Raw genomic sequence first — 20484 nt, forward strand, 5'->3', positions numbered from 1 at the left:
TCATCTGATCAAATCACAGAACACTTCTCAAAGTGAGCCCCAAAACAAAGCTACACATCAGGGCTTACATAGCCTTCTCCTGGCGCAGAGAATGTAACAGCCTTATTGACTCACTGGCCAATCAAGAAGTATCTACTGAAAAACAAGCCTCCCACCCCAGGCTCCAGGTGCACTTTAGCCTAGGGGCAGGGAAGATCTTTAAAATTTACATTCCCATTACAGCAAGGACTATTTTTTTACTTGTATTTATATTTCCAGTGCTCAGCATAATAATAGCTATTAATAACAAACATTAAACACTTTACAATTATTATCTCATTTATTCCTCATGACTCTGGGAGGTAGGTAATATTATTATCTACCTTTTACTGGTGAGGAAACTGAGGTAAACAGTGGTTAAGTTACCCAGGGTCACACAGCTAGTAAGTATCTGAGGCTGTATTTGAGCTCAGATCTACCTGACTCCAGGCCCAGCACTCAGTACCACCTGGTTGCCGTGGCATAGTACTTGGTATATGGTAAGTAATTAATAAATGCTTGTTGACTTAACTTGACAATGCTTTCATGCTAGCCATCTTCTTTCCATCCTACCTATATACCATACCCCTGCCCCCTACTTTCGTACCTCTTACTCTGGGAACCATAATTATTCCCTAGCTCCCATTCTCCTATATGTATTGCCTCCCCTTACTAAAATATAATTGCCTTGAGACATAGTCTCACTGTTAAATTCCCATTGCCAGTGCTTAGCAAAGGAGTTGACATATAGCAAATGCTTCATAAATGGTTTTTTGTATATTCATTTATTCTCAACAACTTCTCAGTCATTCCCTCTTAAGTTCCTATGAGGATTCCTTATCCATTCATTGTTATGCACTCTTCCTTCTGAGTCTAATCATCCCAGTCTTCTTTCACAAAGGTTCTTCCAGATTTCTTTCTTTTTATCATAGATCTGCCTGTTTGTAATCTCATCAGACCATTAATTTACATTACATCAATGCACACACCTATCATTTATCATTTAGATTTCCAGTTGGTTTTTTAAAATTATAAATAACACTCATGTGAAAATCTTGGCACAAGTAACCTCTTTGTTGTTCTTGAAAATGCTTTCATTGTACATTCCCAATAATGGAATTATTGGGTTAAAGGTATGATTATTTTTGTTTATAACTTTTATTGCTTAAGATCATGGGTCTAGAGATGAAAGGGAAATTAGGGGCCATACAGGCTAACCCCCTAGGCAGCTATATAGTGCAGTGTATAGAGCAGCAGGGATAGAATCAGGAAGACACGTGGATTCAAATCCAGCCTCAGACATTTACTAGTTGTGTGACCCTGGGAAAGTCATTTAACCCAATTTACCTCAATTTCCTCATCTGTAAAATGAACCAGAGAAGGAGAAGACAAACTATTTTAGTATCTCTACTAAGAAAACCACAAATGGGATCATGATAACTCAGATATGACTAAAACGCCTCCACATTGATACACTTCTCTAGGGAAAGAACATTAAGGCAGTTGGTAAATGTCCTTCATTTCATGAGTTGGATAGCTCCCTCATTTTCTCTCACTAAATTCTCCTATCCCTATTATGTAGCTCCCTATTCTACAAGATAAGAGCCATCTTTTTAAAAAAAATTGTTTTTAAAGCTTAGGACATATTCTTGCTCTTTTATTTTTCTAGCTTTGTGGTTAGATCTTATTAAACAAATATGGCATAGATATAGAGTGTTATATGGGAAGTCTGTAAGAAGTGGGTTCCAGGGGGGGCCAGGTAGCACAGCGAGTAAGAGCACCTGCCATCTCTATGACCTGGGGATCGAATCTGGGCTCAGACACTTAGCACCCACCCAGAAACACCTGGCCATGTAACCTTGAGCAAGTTACTTAACCCCAATTGCTTAGGGGTGGCCAGGTGGCTCAGCCAGTAAGAGCACTGGCCCCAGTGTCAGGATGACCTGAGGATCAAATCCGGGTTCAGACACTTAGCACCACACCCAGAAATAACTGGCCATGTAACCTTGAGCAAGTTACTTAACCCCAATTGTTTAAAAAAAAAAGTGGGTTCCAATTCTGCCCCAACTCTTACTAGCTGAGTTACTGTGACCAAATCACTTAACCTTTCTGAGCCTCAGACAACATTCTAAGACAAGAACTCTTGACTTTTTCTGTGTCACGGAGTCCTTTGGCAGTCAGATGAAACTAATGGACCCCCTTTCAGGACCATGCTCTTAAATGCATAATATAAAATACATTGGACCACAAAGGCAGTTCAATTATATTGAAATACAGTTATTTCAGTTTGTTTAAATACAGTTGTTTAAAAGGAAAACAAAAATTCTCTGGCTTAAATACCCCCGTTCTAGGACCCTGCTATGTCATAGGTAGGTTGTGGCCTGTAGGGAGAAAGTCCCCACACTGAAAGGACCATAGAGAGCCTTAAAGTGCTCTAATGGCTAGATCTCACTTTTAGTCTTAGTCAATGACCATTGTCATGGGCTCTATTCCCTCAGCACAGTCCCCTGCTCTTGTGTCCTGGATGGTTCCCCTGAGGATAAGCTTTAATCATCTTCCTTAACCATTAGAAGAGGCAATAAAATCTATGTTATCACACTTGAAGGAAGCAGGGAGACCACCACCTTCTGTTGAAAAAAAAAATTATCTGGATGACAGATGGGACAAAACAATGCCAACTTTGCCATTTGTGAAGGCTGTAAAATGTTTGAGAGGGGAGTAAAGTTATTGACACAGATAAGGAAATAATCTGAGCAAAAGTACATTCATAATAACTAGGAGGGAAATGAAAGAAGTATCAGTGACCTGTGTCTTGTCTCAGTCACTTATCAGCTCTGAGATCCTGGGCAGGTCATGGAGCTCTCTGAACCTCAATTTCCTCATTAATAAAATGAGGGGATTGAATTTGATGACCTTTTAAATCCCTTCCAGCTCTGAAGCCATGATTCTATTATCCTTAGAACAATATAGTCTCCAAGACGAGAGAACAACATGGCCTGGAGAAACTATGTTCAAATACAGCAAGTGTGTGCCTATCTTTCTTTAATCTGACCACATCAGGTTAGGCTCAACATATCATGTCCCTGTGTGAGGGACAGCCCTGAGGTAGATGAAAAGAAAGATCATTTCTGCCTGGTGAAAACCTATGAAGGATGAAGATGCTGGAATTTTTGGCAAACAAAAGACACATTAAAAAAAATCCTTAGTGGGCTTGAAAAATAGGTTTCAGGGGAAGAAAAAAGCATAGCAGGGGAAAAAAAAGGCAAAACTAACAACAACCAAAAAAAGCCTAACAGAAAAACAAACAAAAATCAAAACTAGACCTTTGTAGAAAAAGGAAGCCTTGATAAGTATTTTAATAAATCCTGTAAAGTGAGGATTTTGACAACACAATTTAAGGTTTGGCATGTGTTTGGAATTTTGAACAGGGCGCATGTTTGATGTCTGTTCTTGGGCTGGAGAAAAGACATTAGCATTGTGCATTATTAAAGCACAGTGAATGTGTCACAGTCATTCTGCATATTTTCATTGTTTAACAAGGCTCACTGGAAAGTGAGACAGCCCCTGAGTCAGGTAGACCTGGGTTCAAATCCTGGCTGCCTAACCCTGAGTAAATCAACTAATTGGCTGCCCGATCCTGGGCAAGACATTTAGGCTCCCAGTGCCCTGCCCAAGACAACTCTTAATTGTGGAACAGTTCCTCATCTATATTAATTCAGGGAGCTTCCCCATGGAGAGATTCCTAGACTAATACAATCACAATTCTGGATTAACCGCCCCCTGAAAACTAACAACTCCCTCCAACAAACAAACAAATAAAACCCAACCCACCTCTACAAACAAAAATAAACAAGAGATACAGCATATTACATAGGAGAAGAGGGCTAAATGATTTGATCAAAGATCAGAAAAGGAAAAGGGCCAATCATTTGATCAAGACTTGGCTCCAGATGGTCAGACTACTACTCCATTGGTACCCATGTAATATAGAGAGATTGAGGAAGATACATGGCATGGGTGGATCCCCTGTGTAGCTTTTTCATTTTTTTTGTAGAGGGAACATAGGGCAATTGGGGTTAAGTGACTTGCCCCGAGGTCACACGGCTAGTTTGTGTGTTAAGTGTCTGAGGCTGGAGTTGAACTCAGGTCCTCCTGACTCCAGGGCTGGTGCTCGATTCACTGTGCCACCTAGCTACCCCTTCCTGTTTAGCTTTTATAGAAGGACATGGACAAGAGTCTTAGACAATGAGGTGTGAATGAGGTAGGGGCAACTAGGTGAATGGAGCACTGGGCCTGGAGTCCAAAGGACTTGAGTTCAAATCCAGCCTAAGACACTTTGACTGACTGAGCAAATCTCTTAATTTCTTTTGGCCTCAGTTTTCTCATCTGTAGAACAAGGATAATAATTGTACCTACTTCCCAGGGTTGTGGTGACGATCAAATGAGATAATAATTGTAAAGGGCCTAGCATATACTAAGTGCTATATAAACACTGAAAGTCACATAATTTTAGAGCCAAAAGGAACTTGACAGATTCTCTAGTGCTGAGGCACCAAACACATGGTGGTGTGCAGCCCAGAACACTCCTGAGTGCTGACCAAACCAGATTACAATGTAACTGGGAAGTATCTTACAAAATAAATTAAAATGCAATACAAGGTAGATAATGTTAATACGTGGTTTTCTAAGTCAATCTGCGTCCTGCAGGACTCCCTATGTACTGTTTCTTTTTGAGGTTGACACCACTGCTCTGGAACATTCCCTTCATTTTATAGGCATGTACATTGAGGCCCAGATGGGTGAAATAGAATATCAATTTCTAAAATTCCAGTTCAGTGCTCTGCTCATTATGATCACTCCCTCCCCCCAATGGCACAAGAATCTCACATTCAAGCACAAAGTGCTTAATAATGTTTGTTGAATTGAATTGGATCCCAGATAAATCTAACTGTAAGTAAGCATCAAATGACATTCTTTGTTTTTACACTCATCTCTGTTAACTAATCTGCTATTTCTTTTTTCTTTAAATTATGTTCCTTTTCCCCATACAAAGCAGAAAATAATTTATTCTAAAATGAGACAAAGGGGGTGGGGTGGCTAGGTGGCACAGTGAATAAAGCACTGGCCCTGAAGTCAGGAGGACCTGAGTTCAAATCTGACCTCAGAAACTTAACACTAGCCATGTGACCTTGGGCAAGTCACTTAACCCAATTGCCCTCTAAAAAGCAAAAAAAAAAAAAGAGAGATAAGAGAGAGACAGAAATTTAATTTAAAATTATTTGGAAAATAGAGTCTATTGTATATGCCCTTTGGTCCAGGGATAGTATTGCTAGGCCTATATCCCCAAGACATCAGAGAAAGAGGGAAGGCCCTGTATGTATAAAAATATTTATAGCAGCTCTTTTTGTGGTGGCAAAAAAACGAAACTAAGGGGGCGGGACATAATTTGGGAAAAGCAGAACAAATTATGGTATATGGATGGAATGGAATTCTATTATGCTGTAAGAAATGCTTCAGAGAGACTCAGGAAGACTTGTATGAATGAATGGGTGAAGAGTGTAGTTTTGAGCAAAACCAGAACAACTTATACTATAATATCAATATTTTAAAAATAGACATTTCTGAGAATTTAAGGACTGAGAAGCACAACCGTGATTCCAGAGGAAAGATAAAGGAGAACACTGACCACTCATGACTAAAAGATGATAGACTAACTCATAAAGTGAGAAGCACATTTTGTAAAGTGCCAGTGTAATAATTTTCTTGACCCTCCTCTGAACTAATCTCCTGGTGATAATGAAACTATAGTCATGCATCCTACTGTAGGAGTCATAAATATATCACTTGTTTTTAATGCAGTGAATGGGGGAAAATGATTTTCAAGTGCTTAGATTCCCAGGAGGAAAGAGAATAATGTTCACTTCACTAGTCACATTCTTCTTTATCAAAAGAACCCACACTCCTTTCATGTAACTGGTACATACTTGGGGTAAAATAGGCACACCTTTTGACAAAAGGTAATTTTTAAGCATATAAAAGAAAAAAAAATCCTGAACTTTAGAATAAAGCAAAAATTCAAGTATGTGTAATTGTTTAAGGAAGCTGGTCTCCAAACAGATGAGTTAAGGCAGTCAGTCTTTTGATTAAGAAATGCTTTATTAAACAGAACACTTATCTTCTTTACCTAGATGACAGAGAATTTCACAGATTATCATTTTCCTCAAGGCCAGTGATACTTGAAATGACAGATGGTTTCATTTTTAATTTGTGGTTCAAAGAGAGGGTTGAGCCGCAGCAGAATAGCAATCACCCCAAAGAACTAGTAATAAACCACACAGGGCACTAGCGTGGTGATGATGCCACAATTGGGACCAAGATGCTACTGACCCACTCTTTTTACCCTCCACTCCCTAGAACATGTTAGCTCATGCAATGATGAGCACCATGAGGCTTAGGAGGGGTCACTACAATGCATTTTCCCTGGTCTGGCATCACTCACCAACCTAACTCTTATTTAATTGTTCACACTTTTTTTTTTATTGTTCTAATGTTAAGCACGTATCTGTCATCCTTTTGTTTGCTGAATTGAATACAAAAGTCACTTCTCCTCTCTGCCTCGTCTATTTTAATGTGAAGCTCCCCACATCCTTCCTACTTACCTGATTCTGGAGCACATCTCTGATAACACTCCTTTCTGGTGAGAAATCTGTTTCCATTTCCTGCACACCCTCCGTACAAGAACTTGAGGCATTTCCTCTCTAGGGGATCGAAGTACCACATTGTATAGGATGCCCTGCAGGATCCTGGATCCTTTTCCATTAGGCAAACTCTTTCTGTGCAAAGAAAAAAAAAAAGGTTATGTTAGAAATTAGGCCGTGTGGAAATGAGGAAATTTAGAATCATAGATTTAGAACCGGCAGACACTCTTCAGGTTTTTTCGTCTAATCCTCTCATTTTACAGATGAAAAAAAGACAAAGCCCAGAAATGAAGTAACTTGCCCAGGGTCACATGGGGAATGGAAAAGCCAGGATTTGAACCCAAGCCCTCTGACTCTCTTTTCTGTGTGCAAGGCAATTGGGGTTAAGTGACTTGCCCAGGGTTACAGAGCTAGTGGTATCTGAGTTCAGATTTGAACTCAGGTCCTTCTGACTCCAGGGTCAGTCTTCTGTACACTGTGCCACCTAACTGCCCCAAACATAAATGCTCAGATTAGTGTTCTATGAGGCAGAGTAGGAGAAAGGTAGGGATGGAGTGGGGGATGGTGCAGGACTGTCTGGTCAAAATTGCTAAGTGGGCATTTGTTGATTTTGGAACTACATCAATCCTTTTGAAATCACTTAACTCTCATTTGCAGTACCCCTACCTTGCCCAGGGGGCCTATTCCTCCCTTCTATACACATTTTCTAAACCCCTCCATTGAAATGCTCCCACTCAAGCCAGTCTTCCTCAGCTGTCACCCATAGGCTTTCTAATCTTCCATCCCCTTTATAGATGTATCTATCCTGCCACTTCTGTTCTGACAGGGTCCTGTTAGGTGTTTGGCTACTTTGACAGACTAAATTTTCTACAGGGTAGTAGGGATCATTAACAATGTCATAGTTACCTTGCCCAGTTAATTAGACTACATTTTGAAAAGGAGCTTTTAACCCAAAAGTAGAATTTTGATGGTAAGAATTTGAATCATTGTGGCAAATCTGGATAGTGAATAATTTGGGGCAGAGATCATAAGGAATAGCTAGCTACTTACTCCAATTATGGCTATTGCTGCTTCTTCCTGAGACCATGTCAAGGCTGTGTTTATGAATGTATCTTTTCACAGATCAGACATGCATCTACCCTCTTGATTCCCCCAAATGACCTGTGACACTAAAATTCTTTCATCAACAGAACTGAAAACTGAAATCCAAGGACACCTTTCAAAAGACCAAGCCCTGAGGCAGGACTCCCTTTCTCCTTTCTCTTGAATTCTGAGAGATAGAGATGGCAATAAATAATGTAACTTTAGGAATAGTGACATTTGAAAATTTCCTTAGAAAAAGACTATTGGCTTGATGGGTTCCTCAAACTGCTTGATATCCTCTGACCAGGAAACTCTGTCTAGATGAGAGGGTTAGCATCTAGAGAGCTTCCCCCCACTAGCCTGTGTTAATGCTAAAACATTTAATACATGTTGCTATCATGTAGGAGTAGCTTCTTCTTTTTTTATTTTTTTTGCCTTTTGGAGGGCAATTGGGGTTAAGTAATTTGTCCAAGGTTACATGGCTAGTTTTTTTTGTGTGTGTGGGTGTTAAGTGTCTGAGGCTGGAACCGAACTCGGGTCCTCCTGATTCCAGGGCCAGTGCTTTACTCACTGTGCTTCCTACCTGCCCCTAAGGAGTATCTTCTTACACCTTGCTTACTCTCCTCAGTATCTCTGTGCCATACACATTGATCCAGGGACAATGGCCTCTTAGCTGTTCCTTGAACAAGATTCTCCATTTCAGACTCCAGGCATTTCCCCCCACTATCCTCCATTCTCCCAGAAGAGAGAATGTTCTCTCTCCTCAACTCTGCTTCCTGACTTCCCTCTATCTTCAAGTCACAGTTAAAATTCCAGGAAGCCTTTCCCAATCTCTTAATCTTAGTGCCTTCCCTTTATTTATTTGTTTACTATTCATCATGTATATGTCTTATTTGTACATAGTTATTTGCATGTTGCCTCCCCCTTTGAATTGTGAGTTCCTTAAAGACAGGGACTGTCTTTTGCCTTTATTTTTACCCCCAGGACATAGCACAGTGCCAGACACATGGTAGGCAATTAGTGAATGTTTATTGACTGACAGATTAGGAAGAGACTAGATAAACTAAGAAGGCTAGGACACTGGTGTTATATTAAAAGTGGCTTCCTGATATTAAAACACTATTGGTTCTTTTCCTTTTTCCCTAATCATCTTTAGAAATAGATCTACCGTGTTTCCCCGATAATAAGACACTGTCTTATTAATTTTTTTGGACAGAAAAACACCAGAGGGCTTATTTTCAGGGGAGGGCTTATTTTCAGGGGAGGGCTTATTTTAATGAACATTGACAGCAATTTTAATAAACAGGTAAATGTGAACAAAAAATGTACCTTTATTCAATAAGCAAATCACTGGGGAAGAACAGGATGACGCGCTCACTGCTGCAGCTCTGATTGGATGCAGCTCGGAGCGCGGCGTGCGTTTTACTGGTGGGGGGGGGACGGTGCATACAGAGGGTACCGTAATGTAGCGTGTAGAGCAGGGGATCACCTTCACTACAGTAGCAATCTCAATAGGGCTTATTTTCGGGGGAGGGCTTATTTTAGAGGAATCTTACACAGTAAGGGGAGGGCTTATTTTCGGGATAGGTCTTATTATCGGGGAAACACGGTAGTAGTGGGGGGGGAGGGAACAAAGGGAAGGGGAGAGAAAAAGAAATTTACATGATAACTTTATTATACGTTTAAAAGGAATAGCAAGTTTTACATAATAGATGTGCAGTTTCATGTGCAATCACCTTTTTTAAAATTATACTATGTTAAAGAAATGCTTGTTTTGTTCCATAAGTTAAAATTTTTTTAAAGACCCATTATTGGTGGAGCTATGAGTTGGTTCACCCACTCTGGAAAATTTTGAACGATACGAGAAAAGTCTCTAAGTTGTATATACCCTTTGGCCCAGTGAAAGCAGTGCTGGGCATAGATCTCAAGGACTTCAAAGATGGGGGGGGGGGAAGGAATATGTAAAAAATGTTTATAGTAGCATTTTAAATAGTAGCAAAAACTGGAAGGAAACTGGTGCCCATTGATTGGGGAAATGGCTGATCAAGCTTTGGCATTTGAATGCAATGGCACTGAAAGAAATCATAAATATGAAGAATTCTATGAAGATAGTATGAAAGGCTTTTTATGATGAAGTATGTATGAAGTAAGCAAAACCAAAACAACAATGTACACAATGACCACAATAATGTTAAAGAAAGCAATGTTGAAAAAATGTAACTATGATCAATGCAATGATCAATGTTGACTTCAGAGGACTGGAAACAAAACATACTCCTCTGCTCTTGTCAGGGAGGTGACAAACAGTACAGTATCGGAATGAGGAACATATTGTCAGACATGGGAGTTTTATTTTTTTGTTTTTGCTTAACTGTACTTTTTTACTTCAAGGGAGGATTTTGGGAGATGGGTGATTATTGGGAAATGACAGTGATTTTTTTAAAAAGTATCTGTTACGGGAACTGGCGTAAGCACAGAGGGCCTCTGAAAGCATCTCTCCACAGGAAGAGAGCTGGAGAACATGCCTTCAGGAGAGTAGTAATGATAAATAGGGGGAGTATCCTAGAGAGACTTGAGTTTATGTGGCAGAGATTCTATAACTGGACCCAGTCCACTAACCTTGTGATTAGAGGAACCATTTTCCAATTGGCTATCGAAGCATTCAAAAAAGCACTAGCAACCAGAACTTTGACCCTGTCAAAACAGGCCTCAGTCTTTTTCCTTCACCATTTTTTTCTCTGAGTTTTAAGTGAAGGAGATTAATCTGAATCATGTGAGTTTCAAAAGGTCAGAAGAATGAGCCTCTGACCTCCTAGTGTGCTGGCATCTCTGCACTAAGGTTTTGTAGCCAGCCCAGGCTTCATTCTTCAAGGAACAAGGAGTGATTTTTCAGGAGCTACTTATTAGAGGGGCAGCAGAGAAAGGACTTGTCTGGCAGTGATGGATACTGCATCTGGATACAAACTTCATGGGATCAATGCTATGTAGGAACTATGCTAAGAGTGAATCTCTTCCCCCCCCCCCACCACCAATCCCCCGTACCCTATGTCCCACTGAGATTGAGGTGGGACAAGGCAAAGTGGGTCCCTGAAGTGTCAGAGGGAGGGGCAAATGTTTGTACTTTTGTTCTTGCTTTATCTTGGAAATAAATGTCCCCACATAGAAGCTAATTCTAGTTAAGTTTACAAATGAAACTGTAATACTAGTCATCCAGGGACACACAGCCTGTGGAGACTTGAGCCATTGTAGTTAGGGAAATGATACCCCCAGACCTCTTAGGGTACCCCTAGGACTCCAAGAAGAAATGTAGCAACTTGGATCTATCAGACGGTGCTCACTTCGTGTCAATGAGATATTTATTTAAAGAAAGGAAGAGAAGAAAGATTTTCTATTGTCTTTGCTCCATAGATAACACTGAACCAATGAAAAAAACTAAATTTACCTCCAAGGTTATTAAAATATCATTTAATTTCCTCAGTGGATGATACCGAAGAGAGAGGAATGGATGTGTCTATGGCAACTGGACCACTAAGATTCAGGTTTCAAGAACCTTATAACCAAAGTGACCAGACAAGAGATGAAGGTAAATCTTTGCCTGAAGCTGGAGATGAGAAGTAACTTGCACTTGGGTGGATCAGTAATGATCATTGTTATAGGTAAGAAGACAACGAAACCCAGGAAAGATGGATAGTCAGAGAAGTGGCCTGCTTGATCCTGGGACCAAAAGTGAAATTGGCTAGTAGAAATAGAAGAAACAGCCTAATTTTCTATTACTCTTCTTTATATGACAAATTGGACTTTGAACTGTCCCCTGAATTCATTATGCCCCCTTCTGATTCCATGCACTTATAAAATTATCCTCCGTGCCTAGAAGACATTGCTGCACATTTGCTTCTTAAATTCCTTATCTTTCTTCAAGGCTCAGTTTTAGGGGTCATTTCCTTAACCCTCCCACTTTGTAGCATTTTTTTCCCTTTTCAAATATTACTTGAGCACTCTGTCTTGTCTCTTCTTTGCCTCTTTCATACCTTATCTCTCAGGGCTGTTGTGAGAATAAAATGAGATAATGTTATGCATGGTGCTTTGTAAACCTTAAAGGCTATAAAAATGATAGATATTATTTCTCTTGTAATCATGGGGTTTGGGGGTGTATGTGACTGGCCAATGAGGGTTCAGTCTTGAGAGCATGTTCAGATTCACCCTTCCTGGTAGGTTATATAGGGCATTACTAGATATTCCTTGCTTGGTTTCAATCCCATACATGGAACTTTGGAGAGTCAGTTTCTGGCCATGAATGATTGAGGTCCTAGAGGGCCTACTGCCGTGTGATGTCAGAGACTCATCTGGTTGGCTGAAGAGCTGGAAGCGCAGATGACTCAGGAACTAGAGGGTATATGTAAAAGATTTAAGCAATCCATCTTTCACCCTCTTCCCTGGAGGCTTTCAATGAGGGAGGACTTCTGAGCAACAAAATCACCAGGTGACCAGTGAGGTGAGGATATCCTAAAGTCCATCAGAGGTTGCACTGGTATTGAGAGCCAAATGGTAGACGAGAATCCCCCCACCCTAGAAGGAGTCTCCAGTGGGAATATAGGTCTCCAAGAACCAATAGTGGAAAGATAACGCCAAGGAAAGTGGAAGCTTCAGAGATCATGATCTTTTGTGTCCGATTGAAATTCTGATCCACCAAACCCAGGAGAAAGTTACATCTATAGGGAAGAACCTCTTGAGGACACCAGAAATGGGGAGAAGGAATTCTGGGTCAGGAGTCTGGAGGTGCTCTTGGCTACACGTATGCTTCATTACCATTGCACTTTAGGTTTGAGTCCATTTTTTCTCAGGGACCTTGAATGTTCAAGGGAAGAATGTACCCCAAGTTTGCGGAATGTAATTTATATCTTTGCTATAATTTCTCAGTAAGTATCCATTTAAAAAAAATAATTGATGCCAGTTGGTTGATTGATACTTAGGGACACACCACATAAGGCAGGAGCTACAATGTTAGAAATCATAACTGTCAAGGTTACTTCTCTAGGAAGGAATAGTTTCTGCCAACCTTGGAACCCAACATGACAGTTCAAGTGAGAGTTGGGTGAGCAGTTCAAGAGGGGGTACTAAATTATTATTCTTTGTAATATTCTGTAGCCTGCCAGTAAAATCTATGCTCCTTGAAGGTAGAGAATATTCAAGTTTGTTTGTTTTTATGTCCTTGCATTTCCAGTGTCTAATAAAGTGTCTCATACATAGTGGGTGCTCAACAAATATTTGTAGAAATAAATTGTGGAGCAAGTAAAATCTTAGAGTTGCAGCTCGAAGAGACTTTGAATTCCAGCTCTCATTTTACATTTGAGGAAACAGAGGCACAGAGAGGCTAAACAATTTACTAAGTAGACAGTGGCAGAACCAGGATTTGAATCCAGGTCCTCTGACTCCAAATCCAGCACTGACTTTCTCTTGCTGGCCTGTCTTTGTCTCTGTCTCTCTTTCTCCCCATCCCTGAAGGGAAAGGGAGAAAAATAATCAGGAAGAAAGAAGGGAAACAGTACACAGTAGTGAAGAAAATTGTATTGAGGAACATTTGAGAGGAGACATGTCTCAGGGTTAATGCAAGATGTCTGGTCACCTTACACTGAGCAAATAGTTTCTTCGTCCTTTTCAATATTTTATAAATCATTTAACATCTTATGCTGCTGCATTCCCAACCAGTCAGAATGAATTTTAGCTACTCAGAAAGTAAGTCTTTTGTGGGATATTCTGGGTATGCTTTAAAATTCTACTATTTTAGAAAATGGATGAAAAAAGTGAAAAGAAAATTATTAAACACTTTTTTTTTTTTAAAGCGATCGGGGCTAAGTAACTTGCTCAAGGTTACACAGCCACTTATTTCTGGGTGTGGTGCTGAGTGTCTGAGCCTGGGATTTGATCCAGGTCATCCCAACACTGGAGCCGGTGCTCTTACTCGCTGAGCCACCTGGCTGCCCCTGAGCAATTGGGGTTAAGTAACTTGCTCAAGGTTATACGGCCAGGTGTTTCTGGGTGGGTGCTAAGTGTCTGAGCCAGGGACTTGACCTCTAGGTCTTCTCAACACTGGAGCTGGTGCTCCTACTCGCTGTGCTACCTGGCCGCCCCGAAAATTATTAAACACTTACTGTGTGCCAAGTGCTGTACTAAACACTTCAGATACAAGTAGAAAAAAGAAAATTGTCCTTGTTCTCAAATAGCTCACACTCTAAGAGGGAGAGACAATACATTCAGCCACATTGTGAGTGGCGAGGTTTAGGATTACTAAGGATGCATAAGGTTGTCTGCCCACAGGAATGACCCACTACCACTGGGAAGAGGAGGAGTTAAGGGTCATAGTGAAAAGGAAATTCTGCGTTCCTTTTGTAGGAGGTAAGGTAAATAGGGATCAGTGTCCAGGCAGGAGGGGAAAAGAGGAAAGGGGCACTGGCCAGAAAGTTGAGGGTAGGCTGTGGGATATGGAAGGGTAAAGGTGACACCCTTATTATTATACTGTTCACTGACCTGAATCTTTTCATAAAACCAAATGTTTTAGAAAGAAAGAAGAGGCTTTCTCAGTCAAGAAACATGTCTATTTCAAGTTGATTAAAGGCTCCCTAAGTTATTTATACATTCTGGGACATCATCTCATCTCTGAATGCTTTTCATTTAGAGAATGAAAGGTGAAAGGAAAAAAAAACCCACAAGAGTGACTCAAAGTTTATGGAAGCAACAACAGGTAACTCTTTTAAAGAAATAAACAGTGGGCCCATTGTGGACTTGTTCTCCCTGGTGATCTACCTCCAGGAGGCACCCTGACATAACACACCATGCCATTTTCCTGAAGACCTGTGCCAGTTGTTCACAATTCAGAGACTTATAGGACTATAATAGAGTTGGAAGCACCCTTAGAAATCTAATCCAGGAGCCTTATTTTCCAGATAAGAAAACTGAAACCCACACAGGTTAGCTGACTTTTCCAAGTCATATCACTAGCTAGGAAAGCTCTATACTGTCCTGAGGCATTCTTATTTATTCTCCAGTTATCACTCCCAGTTCTGGGGAAAACTTTGGAGAAGCATGAGCCGGATCTGCCCTTGGCTGCCATTCTCTTTCTAGCTTCCTCACTTCTAACCAGGTGCATGTTCTTCCATGTTCTCACCCATAGGCTCTGTACCATCCATGCCCTGGAATTGGTTTCTGTCCTAGCAGGAAGCATATAAAAGGTTCCTGAGTGGCTTAGATTCTTGCCTCAGAGTCAAAATCACTTGGGTTGCTGGTGTCTCAATTCTCTCCCTCACCTTGTTCTGTGCCTTTATTTTCTATGAATCTCTTATTTCATGATCACCTGCCTGACCTTTTTTGACTTGTCTTTCACTTTCTTATTTATGTCCACTACTTAGGCATGAATAACTGGTACCTTCCTAGCTGCTCTTCCTTGAGCTCCAATACTTAGAGACACTTTGACTTGTTTGACCCATCAGTTTCTCACTTGTTCCTTTGCCCAGTTTTGTAAGTGAACCTTTACTAACTCAATCTCACTTCCATGTTTCAGTCTCTGATGTTTACCCCATATCTACTCCTTATCCACCCTCCCCCCAACCCAGGGCTGCACCTATACCTTTTAGTGTTTTAAAAAATTGTGTTTTACTCTAAATCTCAGAGGCAGGACCAATAGTTAGGAAACCCAGTTGGTCATTATACCAAAGCAGACCACCACAATCACTGATGTGCCCCTTTATATTTAGCTCACAGGAAGAGGTAAACATACCAAATAAAAATGGACGTGGTCACTAAAGGCTGCTACGCTCATTCTTGTCTCTAAACCTTTTTTGTGTTCTTATTCCCTTCCTACTTGGAATACTTGGAATAGCTGTCTCTATTACTTACACTTATTTAAAATCTGCTCATCTTTCATAGTTCAGACCAAGTTTCACCTACCCTGTAAAAAAAAAGCATTGGACAGGGAGTCAGAACGTCTCCTTTGGTTCTCTCTCTGCCATTAGCTACCTTTGTGACCTTGGGCAAGTCATTTAAACCTTGTGGGTTTCAGTTTCCTCATTTCCTCTAGTAAAGAGAATCCTGGCCAAGATTAGAAATCCACTTATTGTGTCTAGCCATTGCTTCTTGAAATGCAACCAAGTGAGAGTTGGTTTTCCTAGTAATCCATAGAATAATAAGTAAGATCTTAGAGCCCAAAGAAAGTTGAGAGAAAATGGCCTTTTGGGGTCAAATCCCAGGTTAGGAACTGGTCAACTTGATCCCAGGACCTCTGTGAGGGCTATGGCACCAGATCATACATGGGTGAGCAGCATGAGGCCCAGAGAGATGAAGGGACTTATCACAAGATCACTGAGTTAATAAGTAGCAGAGACAGGATTCAAACCCAGTTCTTTTGATCCTAGATCCTGTGCTCTTTCTCCTATATTGTCCTGAGACCTGGGGTGTCCCTGAAACTTTTTGGGAGAACAGGCCATTTCAGTTTCAGTAGGGGGAATGTCAACTATGAAATCTCTGACTTCATAAGGGAAGGCAAGGATCAGGGTACTAACAATAGAAGCTTTGAGTGAAGCAGGGAAGAAGTCAACTCTGCTGGTTTCACTCTTCTACCTGATTGGAATCCTGACAAACCACAAAGAGAGAAATGAGGCAAAGGGAGGTTCCATGTGGTGACTGCATCCAATTTGGCAATTCATCAGGCAAAGGTCTGAGATATACTAGTACACCCTGATCCACTGGTTAATCTTTTCTGTATTTGGTTTAAGCACCAAACAACTCCCTCTTAGGTAGGGTAGGGTACTTTGTCAACTTTAACATCTATCTAATAGTTGTTGGACTCACTTTGACATTTTAAATAATGTTCAACCATTAGCTAGATTGGACAGACCCTGGAGTTGAGGGAGGAGAAAAATTAGAACTGGTGAACTGCCTGTCTCAATGTCTAAGTTGCTAAATGACCTCAGGGAAGAGCCAGGTGTGTTAATTCATAGTGGACAGGATCTTGTGCTTGGAGTCAGAATATCTTAGGTCAAATCATACCTGCAACATTAACTAGCTGCATTTCTGTGGGCATGTCATGCAACCTTTTTGGGACTCAGTTTCTCCTGTAAAATGGGGATAATAATACATTTGGCACCTATCTCACAGGGTTGTTGTGAGACTCAAATAATATAATGTATATGAAAAGTCCTTTGTAAACTTTATAGTGCACCATAATCACATCATGGTTATGGTGCAAGCAGGATATGATATCATGAATGAACTTTGGAGAAGAGGAGTTAAAGATGTCATTAAGGAATTATATGATAGGAAGAGAAGATAGACTGATCCCATGGCAAGAATAACAGGTGGTGGACAACCAGAGGGCTCCACTATCCCTCTAGTGATGGCAGGGGAAAGCAAAGAAGGTGTCTAGTATGGTGGGCAGATCCACCAGAGGGAGAAGTATGGGAGGATTTGGGTGAGAGATAGATAGCAGGGGTTAGGCACAAATGAACTACAATCTACATTAAGGGAGGAAGCTCCTAAATTTCAGCATGAGATCACACATCTATTTGAGTAATTTAGGATGAAGATATAATAGACTAAGTATTAATATATGAAATATTATATCATATATATGATATATGATAGTTCCTTAGTCCCCCTGCACAAATGAAAGCTATCCACTGGGGCGGCTGTTTGGTCATGGGTCCAGGTGTTGACAGATGTCCATGACATGTGACATAGTGTTTCCAGAGAAGCTTCCAGGGACAATATGAGCAACATGGTGAGAAAAGGCAGTGTAGAGAAAGTTAAAAAGAAGAAGAGAAATTTGAAGGGGAAAATGCTCCCAAGTCATAAAAAATACAAATTAGTGTAGTTTTGATTTATGATTCAAACATATGACGAGTTGAGAGTGGTTGATCATCAGGCTAGTTACAGTGTGATGAATTTTTTTGGCCCCAGATATACTTGAAGACCATCAAATAAGTTACATACCTTACTCCATCTGATTGGTGGAAGAAGCACCTTTTGTTGGCAAAATTACAAATTCTTAAAGTGCTGAAATATGTTAGTTTCATTACTAACCTTACCATGGTACAATGGAAAAAACACTGACTCTGAAGTTAAAGGACCTGGGTTCAAATCCTGACTGCCTATGGGATCTGAGGCCACTTTACTCTGGGTCATTTCACCTCCCTTAACTTCCATTTCCACATATGTAAAATGGACAGGTTGGATTAGACAACCTCTTAAGTCTCTGGCTTCAGGTTCTCCCACCAACCTGAGAGGAATGATAGAGCATGATGGGACAAACTGATGGTGTTAATATTCTAGGAGTGGCTAGATGGTGCAGTGAATAGAGCACTAGCCCTGGGAGTCTGGAGGACCTGAGTTCAAATCTGGAATCAGACACTTAATACTTACTAGCCATGTGATCTTGGGCGAGTCACTTTGTAGTGGACATCCGAGAAATAACAGGACAGCAAAGCCAATTATAATTTAGGAGTCTTTATTAACCAGCTGGTGACTGCCTCCCTAATAAGGAAGACAACATTGAATCTTCTGAAAGGTATACTTTTATAGAGCTAGGTGTTGCTGATCAACAAAATGTGGTTCCAAGGTGGGGTACCATTTCTAGTAAAATCTTGGGTACCTAACAAGAACAGACTTGTATCTGGGCTAACAAGAACAGACTTATATCTGGGGTATGTTTCTAGCAACACAGGTGAAACGTTCCTTCGCTATTGTGGCCTATTAGGTGGTTTCCAGGGACCCTGGTAGGGGCCCCCTTCTGGCAGGTTTTAGGGGGTTTTGGTGTATAATTTCTGATGGGCGCTTCACTTAACCCCGATTTCCCTGCCTTCCCCCGTCCAAAAAGCAAAAAAAAAAATAAAAATTAAAAAAGATATTAGTACTTTAAAGCAATAGTAGCCAAACTATGACAATGAAGGGTCTTATAGAACAATTATTGAGTTTGTTTTTTTAATCACACAACTTTCCCATATAACTCTTATCTGTACTTCTTTCTTCTTCCTCTTTTTTCCTCTGCAATTCCACTTTCTTCTCCTTTATTTTCCTCTTTTCTATCCTTCCCCCCTGTGTTCCTAGCCTGTCATCTAGTCAGAGCCCTCCTGTGGGGTACAGGTAATAGCAGTAACAACCTCCCCCTGGTACTAAAAAAAAAAAAGACTTGAAAATTTCAAAAAAGGCAAAATCATATTTAAATGTTTGGGAACAGTGACCTGACCCATTTGGAGATGACTGAGCCTGAGCTTGGTAATCTTATCATCACAAAGATGTTTAGGAGCTTGATAGCTATTGGGGGCAGGTGTTCATTACTACAAAATTCTCACATGGAACTGTGCTTATTTTACTTTTTAAATTTTCATTTTTTCTTTTGTTTTTACATTATCTTCATTTCACCACATAGCTCTCTTAGTCCTCTCTCAGGGAGGCATCTTTCAAAGAATTTTAAAAGGAGGGGGAAAATAAACGGTTCAGCAAAAACTGACAGGTCAGCTAAGGGCACTATTATATATTGTGTTCCACACTCCTAGTCCCCTACCTTTGAAAAAAAGTGGGAGAAGTGCATTCTTTTATATCTTCTTTTTGGCCAAGCTTAGTCGCTGTAATCTCAAAGCATTTTGTTTCAATTTTGTTGTTGTTCCTTCTAGTGTAGACATTCTATGGACTGTTTTCCTCATCCTGCTTGCTTTGTTTTACATTAGTTCATGTAGATTTTTCCATACTTCTTTCTATTCTTCATATTCATTATTTCTTAGTGAATAGTAACTTCCATTACATTCATGTGACAACTTGTTTAATCATTTCCAAATCAATGGGCATCTCTACTTTGATATGACAAAAAGAGCTACTATATATATGTATATATATATATATGTTGGCACATATGAGACCTTTATTTAAAAAAAAAATTTTTTATTGATACATTTTGTTTTACACATCTAAATTTCCTCCTTTATCCCTCTTCTTTTCCTTTTCTAGAGAGCCATCCCATATAACAAAGAATTTATAACAAAAAGAGGGAAAATATCAGCTAAATTGATCAATTAATTAGAAAAAAAAATCTGAGAATACATGTACTGTTCCATACCTCTGGATCCCCTGTTTCTACAAAGGAGTAGGGATGAGGTATCTTCTCATTTCTCATCTTTGAGAACACATTTGTTCTTTGTAATTTTGCAACATTCATTTTCTATTGTTTTGTAGTTGTCCTTTCCATTACATTATTGTCATCACTGTATATATTATTTTCTTGGCTCCACTAACTTTACTTTTTATCATGTAAGTCCTTCCATGATTTTCTGAATTTATTATATTTGTTGATTCTTAAAATACAGTAATATTACATTACATTCATGTATCACAATTTGTTTAGCTATTACCCAATAAATGAGAATCAACTTTAAATCCAGTTCTTTGATTTGACAAAAAGTGCTGGTATAAATATTTTGGTTTATGAAACCTTTCTTTTTACCACTGACATACATGGATACTTGCAATGGGAGCTTTAGGTCAAAGTGTATGAGCATTTTATTCTATTTATTTCCAAGTGACTTCACTTGAATCAAATTATTCAAGGAGAAGAAAAGGGTGGTTCAGGGTATGATATGATTTTCCCTGACTTGAACCATAGGGATGGGCCTGGAACTTGAAGTTTCTTAGGAATGGCCTTATC

At 40.0% G+C, this 20484-nt stretch overlaps 2 protein-coding genes across 3 annotated transcripts in view; one reads left to right on the forward strand and one right to left on the reverse strand.

Moving 5' to 3' along the window:
• The window catches only part of CA12 (carbonic anhydrase 12), a 241089-nt gene that overhangs the window by 46841 nt on the left and 173764 nt on the right, over positions 1–20484 (forward strand). The window lies entirely within an intron of this gene.
• LOC138169158 (inter-alpha-trypsin inhibitor-like) overlaps positions 1–20484 on the reverse strand; it is a 136282-nt gene that overhangs the window by 16988 nt on the left and 98810 nt on the right. For both annotated transcript variants that reach the window (XM_069098360.1, XM_069098359.1), the window contains one exon: positions 6678–6851. In XM_069098360.1, the coding sequence (XP_068954461.1) occupies positions 6678–6851 (174 nt within the window). The remainder of the gene's footprint in view (positions 1–6677; positions 6852–20484) is intronic.

This window comes from Petaurus breviceps, unplaced genomic scaffold (assembly GCF_028583685.1).
Source record: "Petaurus breviceps papuanus isolate PSGF00001 unplaced genomic scaffold, PetGlider_PUasm1.0 37, whole genome shotgun sequence".
Classification (NCBI taxonomy): domain Eukaryota; kingdom Metazoa; phylum Chordata; class Mammalia; order Diprotodontia; family Petauridae; genus Petaurus; species Petaurus breviceps.